Source organism: Ochotona curzoniae, unplaced genomic scaffold (assembly GCF_017591425.1).
Source record: "Ochotona curzoniae isolate NIBS_2020 unplaced genomic scaffold, NIBS_Ocur_1.0 contig_3432, whole genome shotgun sequence".
Taxonomy (NCBI): domain Eukaryota; kingdom Metazoa; phylum Chordata; class Mammalia; order Lagomorpha; family Ochotonidae; genus Ochotona; species Ochotona curzoniae.
Genome location: NW_024465859.1, coordinates 11,134,457 through 11,155,313, shown reverse-complemented (window position 1 = coordinate 11,155,313; position 20,857 = coordinate 11,134,457). Strand labels below are relative to the sequence as shown.

General features: G+C 39.9%; 1 protein-coding gene across 3 annotated transcripts in view; it reads right to left on the bottom strand.

The window, feature by feature from the left end:
- HIPK3 (homeodomain interacting protein kinase 3) overlaps positions 1–20,857 on the bottom strand; it is an 88,189-nt gene continuing 67,332 nt past the window's right edge. For 2 of the 3 annotated variants that reach the window (XM_040980064.1, XM_040980063.1), the window contains exons 4-16: positions 18,501–18,620; positions 17,518–17,604; positions 16,893–17,077; positions 14,777–14,936; positions 14,290–14,413; positions 9,713–9,834; positions 9,362–9,486; positions 9,102–9,263; positions 8,295–8,591; positions 7,870–8,010; positions 4,922–5,160; positions 4,519–4,646; positions 1–3,876 (exon numbers count right to left, since the gene is read on the bottom strand). In XM_040980064.1, coding sequence (XP_040835998.1) covers positions 3,400–3,876; positions 4,519–4,646; positions 4,922–5,160; positions 7,870–8,010; positions 8,295–8,591; positions 9,102–9,263; positions 9,362–9,486; positions 9,713–9,834; positions 14,290–14,413; positions 14,777–14,936; positions 16,893–17,077; positions 17,518–17,604; positions 18,501–18,620 — 2,367 coding nt within the window. In that variant the 3' untranslated portion in view covers positions 1–3,399. Of the gene's footprint in view, positions 3,877–4,518; positions 4,647–4,921; positions 5,161–7,869; positions 8,011–8,294; positions 8,592–8,882; positions 8,946–9,101; positions 9,264–9,361; positions 9,487–9,712; positions 9,835–14,289; positions 14,414–14,776; positions 14,937–16,892; positions 17,078–17,517; positions 17,605–18,500; positions 18,621–20,857 lie in introns of all 3 variants that reach the window. The other variant, XM_040980062.1, reaches the window with a different exon arrangement.

Here is a 20,857-nt window from a genome sequence, read left to right as displayed (position 1 = left end):
TTTGCTGCAATATATATATTTTAATTCAAAGTGAATCGACAGTAATACACCATAAATTCTTATTTTGACACTCACCAAAATAGTCACCTGGAAAACCCGCTTTGTGTGACAAAGTACAGAAGGCTTGGTCACATTTAAATCACTGAGAACTAGAGAGAAATACTATCGCAAACCGTAATAGACATTACATCCATAAAAATTGTCCCAGTCCTTATTGAAATATTGCACAGTGCAATTGCTACATGGCAAACTAGTGTAGCATAGAATAAAAGCAAAAACAAACCATCCAAAGAAAGAAAGCCACAAGTCTAAAATTGTTAAACAGTTAACAGTTTTCAAACTTGATAATCAAATCTATATCATCGGGTTCATTAAAACAGATCCTCCTACACCTTGCAGTGTATGATTTAACTTCCACTGAACACAAACCATGTTTAAAATTAGCAAGAGATTTTAAAAATGAAGTTTGCAGATATAGTAAAAGTAATTAAACACTCTGAAGAAAACAACTAAGTATCATATATTTGATCAAAATAAAATTTGCAAATTAAAAAAATAGTATGCAAATATGCAACTTGGAAATCATGCAGTGTTTTATTTAAGAAAGTTTTAAAAACAAATCTGACAAAAAAGTTCTTAAAAATGGTATAGATTCAGATGTTTTTTTTGTCGACAGACTAAAAATTTAGCAAGTTTTGGAAACTTAAAAATTTGAAACACATTTAAAAGGCCCTGATTGTAGTTAATTAAGAGCAATGTACTTAGCTGTTAAACATCAGTATGGTATCATGAAAACGGTGAGGCGTTTCACTTACTGTCAGTTTAACAAGGTAACCTGTCTAAAAACTTAAGTAAAGCAAAAACGGCATGTTAGGGTAGGAAACATGACCCGGAACATAAAGAAAACTGCACGGGTCTGTACCTGCTGTGAGATAATCAATCTTTTGCACTTGGAGTTTATGAAACTTTCAAGAAGTAAGCGGATACCAGCAACCTGCTGGACCACATAAATAAAATCAGAAGGCTGTGAAGGGCAGCAAATTTACTTAAATAGTGACTCCATAAATTTATCATATGTAAATAATCTTTTAAATTAATCTTAGGCTACTTATTTATGTGTATTATATATATACTTCTATATTATATAAAATGCATAGAATTGATTACTAAAAACACTGAAACTTGTGGGGAAAATTAAGTCCTTCATTTTCAGTGTGACTGAAAACGTACTGCTGGTTTTTGTTTTATGACCTAATACTGTAAATTTTTAAAATCAATTTCAGGCACATTTATTTCATTGATGATTATTAAATAAAACACTGCTTGTGTTAATGGAGTAAAGAAAGGTTTATCCATTATTAGCTTATTGTCAATGCTGTACTAATGGTATGCAATTCATTTATCAAAGAAATGCTGCAAATCCTAAACATACGGAGTTTTACACTCCAATGTTTTGTACTATTTATTCCAGTAAATGCTGTAGGATTATATTCCAGATTTTTAAGGAAAAAAGTTAAGTCAAGCCTGCAAGATACAGCTTTCTCAAGTGTCTACAATGCCAGTATGAAAATAAAAAATTAAGTTACACTGATACATCCAAGTTTTTCATATGCAGTGATGAGCACAAACATTAAGAGATAAAATACTGATGCAAATAACACACCCAAAATAATATATGCAATTTTTTCCATCATTTACAATACAGTAGTTACAATGACACTCCAAACAGAAAAGCAAAGTAAAAAAATCAAACCCCAAGTTCTATTTCATGTAATTAGGCTTATACAGAAATTAGAAGGCTAAATAACAACTAGTTAATCACCTAATTTCACAGCTATCTGAAGTGGCAATCGTTATATAGCAGCTTATCTATGATACATTCAAGATAAATGATACAATTTATTACTTGCCTGTAAGCTAAAACACAGCCTCAGTTTAATACCTTTCCTTAAATTCCACCTCTATACTACAATATACTTGAGGTCTATGCAAAAAGTAGCTACCTTTTATATAGGAAATGGATGATTAAGTCTTTGGTGCTGTAAAAGCAACTTCATTTAAACATTACTACCACCACAAAAAAAGAAAAAAAAGGAGGAAAGAAAGAAAGAAAAATTGGGGGGAACCCCAGACACACTCCCTAGGAAAAAAAAGCATGTAATTTCTGTCCCTGACGGAATGTATTAAATAAGCAAACACCACCAACAAGCAAAACAAATACTACAATGTAAAAATACTTTAAAAAAAATCCCTCTCACATGCATAAATGAAAAATTGCACACAAAGAACTCACATCTTTTCAAGCTTCAATAGTAAATATTCTGCTACTAGTTATTAAATACTGCATGGTTTGCCCAAGCTAAGATGAAACCACATCATGAATCAATGATCATTTTGCATTTTCTTTCATTATCTACTCAAAGTCATGCCTACTGCACCTCTAAACATTTCATCAAGTCCAATTATACAGCAAACACTCCCCAAAATAAACTTAGATTGTATTGCAGTTTCACTTAACAGTATAAAATGCTGTGCTGTGACAGTTATCAACTATCCATTAGATACTGAATCAGATTTTCTTAAGCACTATTAACTGCTTGCTTTTCTTGACGTTCGATCATTCTGAAAAAATCAGACAGCAGAATTCAGCTATAGCAAACATGCTGCCTTCTTAGTAAGGAAAAGGCAGCCGCTACCTGAAATCATACCACACAAAACCAAAAATGACCATTACTCTACCAAAAGAACATGAAAGAATAGATCTGAAGTTTAAGTGCTGCAGTCCTCAACATTTATATATAAGTAATAACATTAACAACCTCAAATATTTAAGGCACTATGTGTGGGAACGGTTTACAATGCAGCTGAGATTATTAGAACAACATTTAAGAGCAAAGTCTAGGCAATATTTTGCCCATGCAAAAGACACATGCAAATGTAAAGAACAATAGCTCAATTTCTTAGGTAAGTGACCAACATTTATACACTAAGACACGGGTAATACAATTCACTTGTATGCTGTAATTCTGACACATGTGCATCATTTGCTCTAAGTCTGTACACAGAATGGCTTCCCAAATGTGGACGTGTCTTGCACTAGTTAGAAGGCAATTTTATAAAAAATATCAGGAGCAAAACTGGACTTCTGCTCCTATAAGTCACCTGTCTATATAGTTACTACATAAGAAGATAACATGACCAAAGACAAGTTATACCAAATGTGCAAAACACATTAAAAGTGAGTTTTTTTAAAGCTCAAAGTTGTTTAAATTGCACCCAAGTCTACATGATTCAAAAATAATTTTCTTGTGCCATGGCTAATATTTATTAAATACCATGTTTTATTTTTAATCAAATGTTTGTATCATTGAGCTTCCTCAATATACTGTTTTTGAGTTTTCACATATATGGATACTGGCTGAGTTTTGTTGGACTCAATGGAAATCCAGTATAAGCAGGTGATGCTGCAATGTAAGAATGTGGTGGGAAGATTGGTTTGTACTGAGTCTGATGAATGGTTGGGGATGGTAACAGACGGGGATTTATGCCCACTGGGACTTGGTGAACTATGCCACTGGGATGGGAGATATTATAAGCTGGGTGCTGTAACATAGGTCTTGAGGTACATGGAGAGGCTAAGAGGTGGGCGACTGGTGCAGCACTACTGAGGGGAGCTGACGATGGGTAAGGAAGCAGAGTAGGCTGTCCTCCGATGTGCGTATTTCCAGCCAGGTGGGCATGCACTGCTGTGTGATTGGGACTTCCGTGAGAAAGGGTGAATGGATTACTGGTAACACTAGCAGGGATATAAGCTTGCTGTCTTCGATGCCCAAAGTTTCCATTCCACTCTTGATGCCCAGATCCGAAATGCTGTACCTATTCACAAAGAAAAAGAGACTGAATACCATGGAACATAAAAGAACAGGGAGAAAGGGACATTACACTACACTCTCTTTAACCGATAATTCATACTTGGATCTCTCAGAACTAGCTTGCTCTAAGTAGAGAAGAGAAAAATACCAATCATACGATAGATACAGGTATTACAACTTGAAATGTATTATTATATATTATAATAATATCAACACTGCCCGCACTCCTCAGGGCAAGGTGCTGTGGTGCACAGTGAGCAAAGTCACTACTCACACATTACCAGCCTCCCACGTGGGCACCAGTTCATGTCAGGGCTGCTTCACTTGCATTCTAGCTCCCAGTTAACGGCATGTAAGAAGCAGCAGAAGATGGCCCAAGTGTCTGGGCTCCTGCCAATCCACACGGGAGATGCAGACAGAGCTCCTGTTCCTTGCTCCTGGCTGTGGCCTCGTTCAGTGCCGGCCACTGCAGCCACCTTAGGAGTGAACCAGCAGATGGAACATTTTCTCTCTCCCTCTCCCTTTTCTCTTTAACTCCGCCTTTCAAATAAATCTTTAAAAAACACATATATGAAAAAAAATTTTTTCATCAAGCAAAAACTCATTTGAATCCTACAAGATTTTTAACAAATGTTCACAAAGATACCTGACTGAAGTTCAAATGTTGCTGCTGGAATGCTGATGGCAATTTTTGGTGACGATTACCCACTGAAGAAGGCTGGTTTAATCTTCCAGGGGCACATCGCCCTTTTATTAACGGCTGGCATATAGAATCTGGCAATGAACAAAAATGATGAGAAAGTTGATGCTGTTTCTTTCTCTAATAAAATTATGCATTTCTTTAGATATTTCATACAATAGTGACTTGAGAACCTTAAAATTAAAATAAAAAGGGGAGTTGATGGTGTCCAAGTACCAGATCATATTAGAAGAGATTTCTTCTGTCCCACAGATACAGCAGGGTCAGACTGCACATTGGCTCTGGGTCCCTGGCTTTCCTGAATTCAGACTTAGAAGGACAATTTCGAAAACAGGAGGACTCGGTATACCTGTGTTAGCCACATGTTCCTCGGCAGTTAGGCCATTTTCAAGTCCCATTGGCGGCACCACAACAGTGCAAACAGCTGGCTTGGTTTCTGGGTCAGCAGAGGTCACCAGTTCTGTGGTTTGATGACTGTCCTCCACAAAAGTACTCCCTGCAAATGGACTGTCATGCCCGGAGGAGTCTGATGACGTCGGAGAACCATCCACAGTATCACACCCACTTTCTTGCTCTTCATCTGACATACTACAAGAAAGCATTTTTATGAATGATATTGTTTACAACATTGAATCTAATGCTAAGTAATACCCAGGCTCCAACTACTTCACATGATAGTGACTTGAAAATCGTAAGATTAACGCACAGTGAGAATGAGAATTTGATTGATATTTTATATTTAATTACATCTTTTTCTTTATCCTGTATCATTTGCTTCACAGATATATAAGCCTTCCAAAACTCTTAAGACTGTTAAATCTAATTGCCCATTCAAGAACTTTGTTTTGCAATCTAACTTCTTGATCTTCAGACATAATCCTTTTCAGCAATACAGTTCATAAAATTTCTTTATAAATTTCAAGTTCATTCATTGGGACATAACAAAAGAAACACTGTTCCTTCTAAAACATGCACAAACATAAGCATGTGAATTTGGATTATTCAGATCAAATTAAAAAAAAAAGATTTACTGATTTTCATTAGAAAGTCAGATTTACAGAGTGAAGTTCATGTCTTCATGAGAGACAGAGAGAAAGACCCTCCACCCATTGGTTCACTCCCCAGTGGCCACAACGGCTGGAGCTGAGCAGATCCAAAGCCAGGAGCTTTCCCTGGGTCTCCCACGTAGGTACAGGGTCCCAAGGGTTTGGGTCATCCCCGACTCCTTTTCCAGGCCACAGCTAAAAGCGGAGAGCTGGATGGGAAGCGAAGCAGCTGGGACATGCACTGGCGCCCACATGGGATCCCTGGAATCCCGGTGTATGCAAAGCAACAACTTTAGCCACTAGGTTACCTCACCAGATCAAATTCTCTGTCAAGATTTATGCCTTCTGGGCCCAGCGCCATGGCCTAGTGGCTAAAATCCTTGCCTTGAATGTGCCAGGATCCCATATGAGCACCGTTTCTAATTCCGGCAGCTCCACTTCCCATCCAGCTCCCAGTTTGTGGCCCGGGCAAACAGTTGAGGACAGCCCAAAGCTTTGGGACCCTGCACCTGCATGAGAGACCTGGAAGAGGCTCCTGGCTCTGGATCCACGCAGCACCAACCGTTGCGCTCAGTTGGGGAGTGAATCATTGGACAGGAGATCTTCCTCTCTGTCTCTCCTCCTCTCTGTATATCTGACTTTGCAAAAAAAATAAATAAATCTTAAAAAAACAATCTATGCCTTCTGTGGTGAGTCCCTTTAAGTAAGCAGTTATAACAAAGTGTTCCCCATCTCTCAGAAGAGATAACAGAGACAAAGGCCCTTATTTCCCTTTTCTTGCAGGGCTCTTTTCTTGAGTCCTGAAAAATCCTCTCTCCTTAGGATTCCTACAGCATTTTCACATGTTTTTATCTGCACGGATCATTCAATTTTTGTTTTTTGTTTTAATCTAAATTCATTTCTTAATCTAAAGCATCTTTGCTTTGCTTTCAATTTTTTCTGGTACTTATGAATTAGCCAAGCACGGAGAGAGCATTTCTAACCACTGGCTTACTCCCAGGGCTAAAGCCAGGAGCTAAGTCCAGTCTCCCGCAGGCATAGCAGGAACCCCGCTCCTGGAGCTGTCACTGTTGCCTGACAGGAAGCTGGACCCAGGTATCAAATCCTCCAGTGTGAGACTCAGTTATGTTAACCAGAACTATGAGCGAAATGTCTGTCCCCGCAAAAGGCATTTTTTAATATGTGTATTTCATTTTTACATATATGTGCATGTATATTTTTAAGTAGATAAATATTTTATAATTTTATGTGTGTACATTTATTTACACACATAAAATTTAGTGTGTACCTTTGGTATCTATCAACTTCTAAATCACATAAGCAAATTATAAGACACATTAAAACACCTTTATAGCTTGTATATAATTTACTAAACATTTTTGATATCTTATTTCTCCTAGGTTAAAAAGGATGACAAATATGTAAAATTAAGATTCAAAAATTGAGGGAGGTAGGTAGTTATCGGCTGAGCAGTGAAGTCATTGGAGCACCTTGTCCAAGCTTTGGTTCCTCTGCTCCTGCTAACGCTGCTCCAGGAGCGAAGTGGCTTAGGTGTTTGCCGCCCTGCCATCGTAACAGGACACCTGGGTGGAGTTCCTGGTTCAGTGTCACCCAGGGTGGGCATTTGTGAAACGAAGCAGTGGATAGCAGATCAGCTTTTCAGGCGTTCAATTAAAACAAAGGAAATTAAAAAAAATTCGTTTCAAATGTTATCACTGAAAAACAGTTTCTAAAAGTTGAAATCAAATGTATTTCATGATATGTTAGTGCATCATGCCAGTTACAAAGTTTACTATTAAAGTCACAATGCATGTTCCTGGCCAAGAGGAAAGCTTGGCAAGGGAATAAGTACGGGAAGCATGTGCAACATTTGTCACTGGTTTAAAGAAAAAAATCGCAGCAGATACTATCTATATAATGGATCAGCCAGCAATTATTAGGCAAAATATGTTTGCTACAACATATGTACTTACTCCCAACTTCAGTTACAACAGTCACCTGTGCAGCTGAGTTGACAGTGCAACTTTACACAATCAAAATGATTCCTTTTAAAAATAATTTATGAAGAACCTCAATTTCTCACTTCTTTCATAATAAAGAAAGCAACTACTAAAAAGTGAGCTCATTCAAAAACCATGTTCAACACATGGTTGAGTCACTGTGGCTGACTGGCAGGTGTTTAATTCAAACCGAAACAAAGCAGTCAGAGGCCTGCTGCTCAGCAGCCTGCCTGCTTAGGCTCGGCTCTCACCTGTTGGGTCTCTTGCAAGGGGACGGGCTGGACTGGCCCGAGGAGCTGGTGCTCAGAGTACTGTCAGGACTACTCAGTGAACACATCCGGTCAATGTTCAAAGTACTCTGGCAAGCTTCACAGTCTAGACTGCCTTTACATCTGGTGCAAGAGGAAAGGGGAAAATGTGGTCAAAATGAGAAGATACCCTTCAGACAGCCAAAATTTACAACCTTTACTTAAGGATACAAACCAGGAATAACCTACACGGGCAACAACATAGAGCTTCTTAATACAGGGAACATGCTATAACAATCATGCTCAATATTATTTAAGACGTTCCTTCTTTCTAGAACCCAGTGCCTAATTTGAAAGCTTGACCCGAGAGGGAACCAGCACAGCAGAGGGCACTACCATCCCATCCCGGAGCAGTGCCAGGCACTTACTCTCTGAGTGAATGTCTCTGGGCGGTCTCCTCCTCGTCAGTGTCACTGCTAATTGTGATCACGCTCACTGCAGGACTGGGGGAATCTGCGATGATGATGGTTTGCCGCTGCTTGTCGGAAACTGACGAATCAGAGTCCTGCCTGATGGATGTTTCACAGCAATCTCTTGCCTCTCCTTCTGTGTTGTGATTGTCTTGTGTTTCTATACAATTGACTTCCTCGACATCCTTCCCACTTACTATCTTTGGAGAAATAAATGCTGAATGTGGGATATTGGTATTCTGTAAAGCATTACTCCTGAAAGCAAAGGAATATTTTGAAATTTTTATCATCAAAACATATACAATGCCATTTTTCCATAATATCTTACAGATCAATGCAAATCTCCACTTCTTCAAGCTCATGGGTATAACACTAATACACGAAATGTGAAGTTTTTGGAAATACAAAATATATCTCAAGAAACAGTATAGGTTGCATTTACATACACTTAATGAGTTACATTTTGGTAAAGGTAATATCTTAATATCTAGAATTGCTACATTACAGGTAGATAATAAGTCAAAAGGGCAATAAAGACAATCTTACCAACTGAAAGCATTTATTTCCTCTCTTCCTGGCTCCCATTCCATTAGTTTTACCAAAATACCTCTGAGAAATTGAGAAGGGAGCTGGCTTAGTGTTTGTAATAAAGCTATCAAAGAGGTCATTTTGAATTCAACAGAGTGACCCTCTAGTGTACATGCAAAATTCATTTTAAATATTAATTTGCAAAATGTAGCAGAAAGTCAAAATACAAATACCAACCTGTTCTGGCATGGTTTATTTTTCTTGGTAGTGGCAGGCTGAGGCCATACAACATGGGCAATGCCCACACTAATTGGTTGAGGTGCAGACAGAGTTATCTGATTGGTCAGAACAGGTTGTGGCATCACTGAGTTGTAATGGCTGCTGTGTGAAATCATTTTCCTAAGAAGAAAAGTTCAGAAAAATAAAATTCTTCCTTCCTTTACAAAGAACTACCTTCCAAGTTATTCTCAAAGAAAGTACATTTGTCCTCAACTTACCCCCAGTCTCCAAGCCTCTGGGATCCAGCCATACCCTCAGAGGTGAGTGTAGCAGCAGCAGGAGCCATGGGTGTCACCTGTTGCCAGGCAGGTACCAACATCTGCTGTGTTCTACCAGACCATGTCTGCCACAGCAAAACAAAGCAAACTAGTAAGTCACAAGCAACAGATCTTAAACTCAGAAACTAACAATTATTAAAGTTAAAGTAACATACAATAAGGAATGTATACCCATCCAAGCCACTTTTATTATTTCCCAAAAGTATAGGCTAATATTTTACAAATTGATGTTGCATCTAATTATGTGTAATTGAAACAACACAAATACAAAAATAAAGAACAATTACTAACCTGAGAAAGAACTCCCGGCCGGATCTGAAGTGGCTGCACAGCCGGGGCCTGAGTTACTAGTGGGACTGTATTATCTACCCTTATTGAGTAACTAGTGGGTTTGCCATGTGTTGCAGGAATACCTATGAAATAGAACAGTTATCAAATATGAAAGAAAGTCTTCCTCTGATTTAACTTACACAATCATTTGAAATGTAAAGAGATTCTGACTGGTGTTATAAACCTATTCCACACATCATATTTTCATAACACTATCCAAGGATTCAATTGGGGGTGTAAGGTACTTTCCCAATGATCTTGTAGCAGACCATCCAAAAATTATTCTAAAGCTACTTTCTGGGAGCAGGCATGCGGTGTAGTCAGTTCAGCTGTAATGTACAGTGTGCTCCACTTCTGATTCAGTTCCCTGATAATGCACCTGGGAAACCAACAGAGGATGGGCCCCTGTCAACCACGTTGGGCACGAAGATGGAGTTCCTGGCTCCTGAATTCAGCCTGGTCCAGACCTGACTGCTGCGGCTGCCGTAGCCATTTGGGGATCAAACCAGCAGACAGAACATTCATTTACTCATTCATTCATTCTCTCTGTGTGTCAAAATATATCCTTTTTTTTTCTTTTTAAATAAAAGCCACCCTTTCTGCTAAGATTATACTACAAGTTGAGTAACTTATGTTTCAGGAAACTCCTCACTTTCTTTAAGAGCCGGCTACTGTCACCTTTAACTTTTCAAAGCGTCCCTGTCACTATGGCAGAGGATGAGGAAAGGTCCCTCCGACGCAACACTCCAGCAGCCTGGCAGACAGATATTTTTCTTCTTATGCCAATGTTTAGCTAGGATTAGCATTTTCTTTTTTAGAATTGTGATAGAAGCTTACGTTCAACATCAGAAGCAAAAGGCAACACAAATTTACAAGTCAATGAATATGCTGGCTTATGTAAAAGAAGAAAATTCCAGGATTTTCGAACTTTTTAATGGCACACTTATTTCAGTGTCTAAAGGAAAAGAAAGGGCCCACCGGCGTGGCCTAGCAGCTAAAGTCCTCGTCCAGAACACACCGGGATCCCATACGGGCGCTGGTTCTAATCCCTATGGCCCCGCTTCCCATCCAGCTCCTTGCTTGTGGCCTGGGAAAGCAGTCGAGGATGGCCCAAAGCCTTGGAACCCTGCACCCGCGTGGGAAGTGGCACAGCACCGGCCATTGCGCTCGCTTGAGGGGTGATTCATTGGACAGAAGATCTTCCTCTCTGTCTCTCCTCCTCTCTGTATATCTGACTTTATAATAAAAATAAATAAATCTTAAAAAAAAAAAGAAGCTATATACAAAATTTCTACAGAGACAGATGGATTAAAGAGAAGGGTTTCCTTTCTAAGAGATGAAGGAGGAAAGAGTGTATTTACAACACCTATCTGTCCTGCTGCAACTGCACTTGTTACATAAGTCAGTGAATATTCTGTTTCCCGTCACTTTTAATTCTAATTCAAAAGCATTGCTGTTGACATTTAATGGGTTAATCAGTCTGGGACTAAATCTTATCTTTTTGTTATTCCAATTTTTTTTAAAAGATTTTTATTATTTTTTTTATTGGAAAGGCGGATATACAGAGAGGAGAGACAGAGAGGAAGATCTTCCGTCCAATGATTCACTCCCCAAGTGAGCACAACGGCCTATGCTATGCCGATCCGAAGCCAGGAGCCTCTTCTGGTTCTCCCACGTGGGTGCAGGGTCCCAAAGCTTTGGGCTGTCCTCGACTGCTTTCCCGGGCCACAGGCAGGGAGCTGGAAGGGAAGCGGGGCTGCCGGAATAGAACCGGGGCCCATATGGGATCCCAGGCGTGCAAGTCGAGGACCTTTAACCACTTGCGCCACCGCACCGGGCCCTGTTATTCCAATTTTAAGTCATTGTTACAAGTGCTGCTATGTCTACAAAAGTTACTTTTTTTATCAAGTGTAAGCAATATAAAAATATACAGGATATGTCTTGTTTTGTTGAAATGTTTTCAGAATAATGTTCAAATCTCTCCAGAAGCCTGCCTCACAGTGCAGGAGTGTGACAACAGCAGGCTGAGTCTCAGCCATGCACTCACTCCTTGTGAAAGTGCCTGGTTCGAGACCCGGCTGCTCTGCCTCAGGTCCAGCTCCCTGCTGATGGATGCATCCTGGGAGGCGGCAGAGGATGAAGCAAGTATTTGGGTTCCTGCCAACCACGTGGAGGCCCTGGACACAGTCCCTTGCCTCTGGGTTCAGCCCGACCTCGCCTGGCTATTGCAGGCATTTAGAGAGTAAATCAGAGGATTCAAGACTGTTCTCCCACTCTCCTTCCCTGTCATTAAGCCTTTTAAATAAACAAATGAGTAAGAGAGAAAGAAAAAGATATGTCTCATATATGATATAAACAGAAGGTAGGTTATAAAAGGAACTGCCCTGTCTTTGTGATATATATTTGTATATTCAGGTGATACTGAGAAGAGATTACTAGAGGGGCTGGCATTGTGGCTTAGTCAGTAAAGCTGCCATGTGCTATGCCAGGATCCCAACACAGCTTGAGCTCTGGCTGCTGTATTTCTGATGAGCAGATAATTAGTCAACTGTTCAGGCCCCTGCACCCACATGGGAGACCCGGCAGAATCTCCTGGCTCCTGGCTTCAGGCTGGTCAAACCCTAGCCACAGTAGCCATTTGGGGAAGCGAATCAGTGGATGGACACTGGCTCTCGCTCTCTCACTGTAACTCTGCCTTTGAAATAAATACATAAATCTTGAAAAAAATAAAAAGAGATTATTAGAAACAAAGAATCTACCTGCTAGTATAGATCATAAATTTGTGCAATTAAATAGAAACTGAAATCATATGTTTTCAAGATACTATTCGATTAATTGATGAAAACTAGCATCAGAGGGTCAGTGTTGTGATACAAAGGAGAGCCACTGCCTCGGACTCCACTTTCCTGACTGCTCCAGTTCTGGCCCAGTTCCATACTAATGGGCCTGAGAAAATACAGAAAGATGGCTCAAGTGCCTGAACCCCTGTCACACAGCTGAGTCTCAGATGCAGTTCTGGACCCTGGCTTTGGTCTGGCCCAGACCCAGCCGTGGCAGCGACTTGGGGTGTGAACCAGCAGATCAAAGTCCTCTCCCTCCCTCGCTCCCTCTATATCTGTCTCTGGAACTGTGATGTAACCTGTTATAACACCTCTTGTCACTACTGAATCATGTCAAACTTGCTGCCTTACATAATTTTTTATGTTGCTTAAATATTTCAATAAAATGCAACAGGACTCAGGAAGGGGCTTATTCTGCTCAGTTTAGTAGAAACACATACCTAACTGTCCTCTAAGATTTGTTAAGACATTTCCCACTTCTTGGTGATTTAATTCATAGTTTCTTTCTTTTTTTTTTAAGATTTATTTATTTTTATTGCAAAGTCAGATATATAGAGAGGAGGAGAGACAAAGAGGAGGATGTTTTGTCCGAAGACTCACTCCGCAAGTGAGCGCAACAGCCAGTGCTGTGCCGATCCGGAGCCAGGAGCCAGGAACTTCCTCCAGGTCTCCCACGCAGGTACAGGGTCCCAACACTTTGGGCCGTCCTTGACTGCTTTCTCACGCCACAAGCAGGGAGCTGGATGGGAAGTGGAGCTGCCGGGATTGGAACCAGCGCCCATATGGGATCTTGGCGCGTTCAAGGCGAGGACTCTAGCCGCTAGACCACACTGCTGGGCCCTAATTCATAGTTTCTATAAAGATATTCTGCCACTCATCCAATTTGAATGGATAATAAATACATATACACTCACACACACATAATTTTTATTTCTGAAAAGCAAAGATACATGAAACAAGGAAAGATCTCCTATCAGCTAGTTCATTCTCCAAATGCCTAAAGTAGCTGGGGCAGTGCCAGGCTCAAGACCAGGAGTAAGTGTGTGTAGTGAGGACCCAGCCATTATCTGCTGCCTCTCACAATTTACAGTAACAGGATACTGATATCAGGTGTGGCACTGGAACTCCAACCTACGCACTCCGCCATGGGACACAGCAGTCCCACGCAGCAACCTACCTAACCACTCTGCCCAGTGCCTGCTTCCACTGGGACATTGAATTTGCTCTTAATGAAAGAAGGGAATCAAACCAAGCCAGTACATAATTTATTTTTTTATCAACAATGGATAACAATAGACTATAACATTTTGAGCAAAATTCTTTTGATCAAAATTTTAATTAAATTTGCAATCACTTCAATATGTCTAGTATTAGCAGACAGACTATATTCACCTGGAAGTCTATTGCAGTAATACCAATACTTTCAAAGCTCAGTAACTTCTACTAACGCATTTTTATCATGCTGGGCTCTACTGGAACTACCACTGTTCTATAACTCACTTTGTTAAGGACTGTCACAGAACTTGAAAGAGAAACGTGTGTCACTAATCTCACGGCAACTGAACAGCCTACATCTAGTTCAAATACCACACTGAATGCAGCAGAAAACCAAGCGACTCAATTAGTGAACAGGTCGTTTATCTGTTTTAAAATAATGGACATGAAAACACAAAGTCTTTATTTGAATGGAAGACTTACCTTGAATAGCTGGCGGGCAGATGATCAGTGTTTGCTGAAAAGCATCTCCACACCCAAACTGGGCAGTTCCTGCCTGCAAGGGTATTCCGTGATGCACAACTGAGTGAGCAGACGTGGCCAATGCCTGTAACAGCCAACGTGCAACACATCACACTGGGCACCGCAAAGGCGAACCAAACACATTTCCTAAAAGTCCTAAAAATTCTAGGATAAAAAAGCACTCAGAAAATGAAAACTAATTAACGTAAAGTTTAACTCCTTACTCCACTGAGAAGGACAGGAAGCGGATATATGAATTTTAGTAGCCAATTTCCAAAAGTGGCCCTGAAATTTTACGGCTTTACTGGCATGGTCATTATGAGATCTCACCAGCCTTCCAGCTTCAAAATGCTGAGCCAAAACTTGACATGTTTCATTAGCAAAAGGTGCTAAAAATTGAATCAAAAAATTCAAGGTCGCACATGATTAACTATGGGAAAGGTTTTACCTGACTTCTTAATGTTCCAATTTTAGTAAAATTTGCTGTCAGCGTAGCAGTACTGCTTGAACCGACCGGTCTTAAAAGTGAAGTTTTATTGTGATTATTTGTGTCACATGAATTTGGGTGAAATTTACAAATATCCATAATATGGAAACAGGACTTCACACTGCAAAAGAAAAGTAAAAGGTATTAATATAGTTTAATGTACAATAACAAAAAAAAATAGTTCCTAAAAGAAAAACTCTGATTTTTGAATGATCTGCTTATATCTAACTAGAGGTCCTGTAAGATTCAATTTCAAACCAAACAAAAGTATTTACAGTATCTAGAATATCTTTTTATTATGCTTAAATATTTTTTTAACTACTTGAAAAAGAGGCAGAAAGAGACAGATATCTTTTATCCATTGGTTCTCTCCCCGAATGCCTACACAGCCAGCGCTGGACTAGACTGAAGCCAGGAGCCTGGAATTCCATCCGAGTTACTCACCACCTCCCAGGAAACTTTAGTGGGAAGCTGCACAGAACCTATACTTTGGGTGTCCCCAGTGATCTATGGTTAGTGGTTTAATTCTTCTTCCCAGTATAAGCTGCAGCCATCAACCATGAGGCCATTCCTAGCGCTCGCTCTATGCTGCCGGACTTCAAGCCTCCCAAGTAAACTTCTTGGTTTTGTAAAGTTAGCTTGTGTCAGATAGTTCCTTGCAGTGACTAAAAACTAAAACAACAACAAAGCAACTGAAAACACTTTCTGGGAGCACACAATTTTATGACTCCTATTCAAATTGTAAATATCGCACAATTAAAATAACATCAAAAATATGGCAATCACGTTATTTTCAAAGTGATTACACATGGAAGCTATTACATTTTTAAGTGTTTGGCAGGAGAAATAACTGGCCTTTATGAAATTACCACGCTGAAGGTCAAACTGTGACAATGAGTACTGAATTGTCCCTGTGCGTGCTTCATTATGCTTCCTAAAACATTTACAGGGGCCCAGCGTCGTGGCCTAGCGGCTAAAATCCTTGCCTTGAAAGCTCCGGGATCCCATATGGGTGCCAGTTCTAATCCTGCCAGCTCCACTTCCCATCCAGCTCCCTGCTTGTGGCCTGGGAAAGCAGTCGAGGACGGCCAAAGCTTTGGGACCCTGTACCTGCATGGGAGACCTGGAGGAAGTTCCTGGCTTCTGGCTCCGAATCAGCACAGCACTGGCCGTTGTGCTCACTTGCGGAGTGAGTCTTTGGACAAAACATCCTCCTCTCTATCTCTCCTGCTCCCTGTATATCTGACTTTGCAATAAATAAATCTTTAAAAAAAAAACCACCATTTACTGAAGCTATTCTAAGTCATTAACTCTCTTCATCCCATTAAAAAGACATCTGGGGTTCAAAGAATCTGTGAAAGTTGCTTCAGGCAGGGAACACCAGTCAGAAGACCTGCACCCTGCGGGACCTAGGTTCATTGCCCGGCTCCAGCTCCTGACTCCAGCTTCCTGCCAATGCAGAAGCAGTGATAGCTAAGGGGACTGGGCTCCTGCCACCCATATGGGAAGGCGGGATTGAGTTCCTAAGCAGACACCCAGAGAGTGCCAGCAATGGAAACTCTGGGTCTGACTCTCAAATTTAAAAACAAACACAAACAAAAACGAATTTGCATAGTTGAGCAGGTCATTAGAGTTTCAGCATTTGTTCTTCTCTTCTATCCCACAAAAATCTTCTATTTTTACTGGAATGCAGAGCAAAAGAAAGAGGGAAAAAGAAAGCAAAAGGTATGAAGGAAAATGTAAAGTGGAGTTTGCAGGACTCAAAAGAGGACCGAACTCTGAAGGTGTACAGAAATGGAAAGGTGACTTAGAAAAAAAAGCTATCACCATTTCCTTTTATATACACCCGTTTACCAGTGTAAAAATGTGACCTGGAAAGAGAAGCACTCACTGTTGTTTTCAGTATGATATCACAGCAATTCAGACAGATGCTCAAATACTCTACACCGAACTAGGCCGAGAATTTCGGCAAGTTAGCTTAGCCTCTTTTGTCTTAGTTCACTTCAATTTAACGAACTTAACAGATATTATAGTTATTATTTTTCCACTTTAAAGAATTAGAAAGTAAGTTACATACTGGTTGCTATGCGGGAAATCTAGAAGATGTTTCATATTAACAAAAGGATGGTTCAGAGTCTCAGCTGGAGTAATTCTTAGATCAGCATCAATCAGCAACATTTTCTTCAACAGACTAACAAATTCTCTTCTATCAGCTTTCTCAGCCAAAAGATCACTTCCTTCCAAATCCATCACTGTGTTCACCTAAAAAAAAAACAAAAAAAAACCAAAAATTTCAAGCCATCATAGGGAAAGGTGTAGATGAAGGCCTCACAGTTGAAAAGAAAATCATAACAGGAAAAAGAAGAAGAACTAACACAGTAAATCCTCAAAATGTTTTGAGGTAGCAATTAGGATTCCAAGCAAGAATAAGTTTTTTATTAAGTAAAAATTCATTTCTGATAAAATACGGCAGAAAGAACTACTGAAATTCTTCATTTAAAAAAACGTACTTTAAAAAAGCATAATTAAAAGTTTGATGAGGACTAATTAACAAGAGGTTGAAATATTAGAATCAACTTCACTTGCAGAACGTAGAACCCACATCTACAGACACTTAGAAAACAGGCAGCACGTGTCTGGAAGCTTGCCTGTCCAATCTCCCGACTGAGCACGTAGGAGCAGCAGCTGACCGTGGTACTCACGTGCGCTATATCATCGAGACTGTTGAAAATGTACTTTCTGGCTTCTTTTGACTTCATTCCTGTCTCTGCCTCATGTTCTTCCAGTGTCTTAATACGTATATCAAAAGAACAAAAAATAACAGGTTATTATCCACCACTATGGAATTTCTATTTCTTTCAAACCTGGCATATTATTCTAATGTGTTGACTATTCTAATCTAACTTTCCATTTGAAAAAGTAATTATTAAAAAAATGCTTTTCAAAAGATAAAGAAATTCAAAACAGCTTGGCAGTAAAGAAAAATATTAACGGTTTGTTAAGCTATGTTTTAAATCTTTTTCAAACTGACAGGGATTAGATACTGCTAGTTTTAATGACTTGTGACTATTCAAAAAATGTATAAGAGTAATCATCTTTTCATTTGATGATCATTTGCAGCCCTTTCTTATTATCCTGTTGGACTATAATAATTTATTTTTTATTTGTTGGACTCTATTTAGTAGTCTTTAAGCCTTTTACTATCATGTAAATCAAAATGCTTTCTCAAACTATACTAAAATATTGAATTAAAAAACAAGGAAGTGTTCACAGGGTATATATAGGCTCAGCAAAACAAAGTAACCGATAGGTATAAAACTAATCATTACGATTTTACCAATCCCACAGACCCCAGCATACTTTAGATTCATAGTATGATTTGGTCCCTGTTCTATACAACTTAACAAAGTAGAACTGAGTGGAGAAGGTAACCACAACACAAATACATTCCAGGCTTTAAAAATGTAAGATGAGTTACTAATGATACTGTCACATTAGAGAATAAGCACAATTTATTTTGAGACCAACTTTCTTCTTAAAGGACAGGTCAAAAATTAAAGTTCAGAAGAAATACAATAAAATAAAAATGGGCACAGAAGGTATTATCCATGCATATGCCATACAGGAAATTATTTTTCTATTATTATTATTATTATTATTATTGTTATTGTTATTCATGCATTACCTTTAATCTCCAACCAGAATGAGACATATCTGTTTCTCTACAAAAGAATCTCGTGGATTTTGTACCCACATTTAACAACTGTTCTCCTGGTAAACCTTGAGTCTGAGAAATGTATCGAATCTGAAAAATAATTTAGAAAACAAAAGGGCTTATTCTTTAATAAGTAAACATTAGCTGAACACTTCTACACTTATTTTAATTAAATACCTACATGCTAGGCTAATTTGATTGGGAACAAAAAGACGTATCTATCATCTTAAGAAACTGCTAATCCAGTGAGGAACACATAAGAAAACAATGCTCTGAGTACTACAATAAAGGAATGCTTTAAGGAAAGACAGAGGGCATACCCAAACAACTGCAGAATTAGAGAGAAGCAAAGAGAGGCCACTCATCCCTGGCTCACTCCCCAAATGTCCTGAGCCTGGGCCAGGCTGAAAGCTGGAGTCTGAAAACCCATCCAGCCCTCCAAGCATCAGGGCCATCTTCCACCACTTCCCTAGGCACCCTAGCAGAGAACTGGATCAAAAGTAGAGCTGTCAGATTTGAACTTGCACTGATACTGGATGCAGACATGGAGAACAGCAGTAAAACCCACTGCACCATAAAGCTGGCCCCAGGAAACCCAAGGTGAGTTCTCAGCCTCAGCTTTTACCAGGCAGAGCCCTGGACACTGCACACATTTATAGCAATGAAGCAACAGCTGGAAGTTCTACATCAATATCTCTGCTTCTCAAATCAAAGTTTTTAAAAAGGGGAGATTATAGGAGGGAACATTGTATAGCAGGAAAGCCAACTGAGACACCAGGATTCCATACGGGCACCAGTTCAGGTCCTGGCTACTCCACTTCTAATCCAGCTCCCTGCTAATGAGCCTGGAAAAGCAATGGAAAACGGTCCACCTGATTAGACTCTGTACTCATGTGAGAGACCCAGAAGAAGCTCTGTACTCCTGGCTTTGGGTTAGTGAAACAGGGGATGCTTGCACTCTCTCTCTCTTTCTCCAACTCTGCCTTTCAAACATATAAAAAATAAGTCTTTCTAAAAGTGTTTGGGGGTGGGGAAACTACCATTGTGGCACAGCATCTTAAGCCACTACTTGCAATGCTGGGTACGTGTTTATACCCTAGCTACTCCACTTCCAATCCATCTTCCTGTTAATGTGCCTGGGAAGACAGTGGGAAATGATTCAAATGTCTGGGTCCTTGCCTCTCATGTGGGAGACTCAGATGGAGTTCCTGGCTAGAGCTAAGGCTGTAGTGGCTATTTGAGAAGTAAGCCAGCAGATAGGCAGATAGATAGATAGATAGATATCGCCTTTGTCACTTTGCCTTTCAAATAAATACATCTTTTTTACAAGTTTTTTTTAAAGACAGCATGTGATACCTCCACACATCGCAGCCTCAATTTTACCTTCAATGTCCTTATGACACAGGCTAAGGAAAATAATGTTAATAATGAACATAGATAATGATTACCTGTAAGCCCTTATCTTACTCTGACAGCACCTTTTTATTTAAAAGTTCTTTCTACTCCATTCCCACGACAGCCTTCTTTTTTGGTTCTCTTCCTACATTTTGACACCCTAAACTGCGTTTATTTGCTCTTTCTAAAACACTGCTCTCGGACCCGGCGCAGTAGCCTAGTGGCTTAAGTCCTTGCCTTGCATGCAACAGGATCCCATATGGGCACCGGTTCATGTTCCAGCTGCTCCATTTCCCTTCTAGTTCCATGCCTGTGGCCTGGGAAAGCATTCAAAGGCGGCCCAAGGCCTTGGGACCCTGCATCCATGTGGGAAACCTGAAAGAAGCTCCTGGTTTCAGACTGGCTCAACTCCAACCGTTATGGCCACTTAGGAAGTGAATCAATGGATGGAAGGTTCTGTCTCTCTTTCTCTCTGTAAATCTGACTTTCCAATAAAAATAAATAAAATCTAAAACAAACAAACAAACTTAACAAATAAAACAAAACACTGCTCTCAGAGATCTATCTTATTTCCTCTAGGAATCATGAAGGCCCAGTGTTACCTCTAAATCTGTATCTTGAGCTCAGAAACCCAGCTGCTTACCAGAAGTGCCTACCCACCCCAGCAGATTAACGCCTGCCCTCCAACCTGCACATCCTTGCTAGTTTCTTCTCTGATTAGAACAGCACCACCACCCAAATAAGAAGCATGCTCTTTTCCCCAGGCAAGTACCTCTCCTTCATCTCTCCCCAAACTGAAAATCCTAACAATTTTACCACATCAACATCTTTCATAATCAACCCCCTCTGTCCTTCTCCACCTCAGGTCTTCAATTCTGAGACAATTTCACAGCCTTCTCCTTTTCTCAACCTGCCTCCAGGTTCTCCTAATG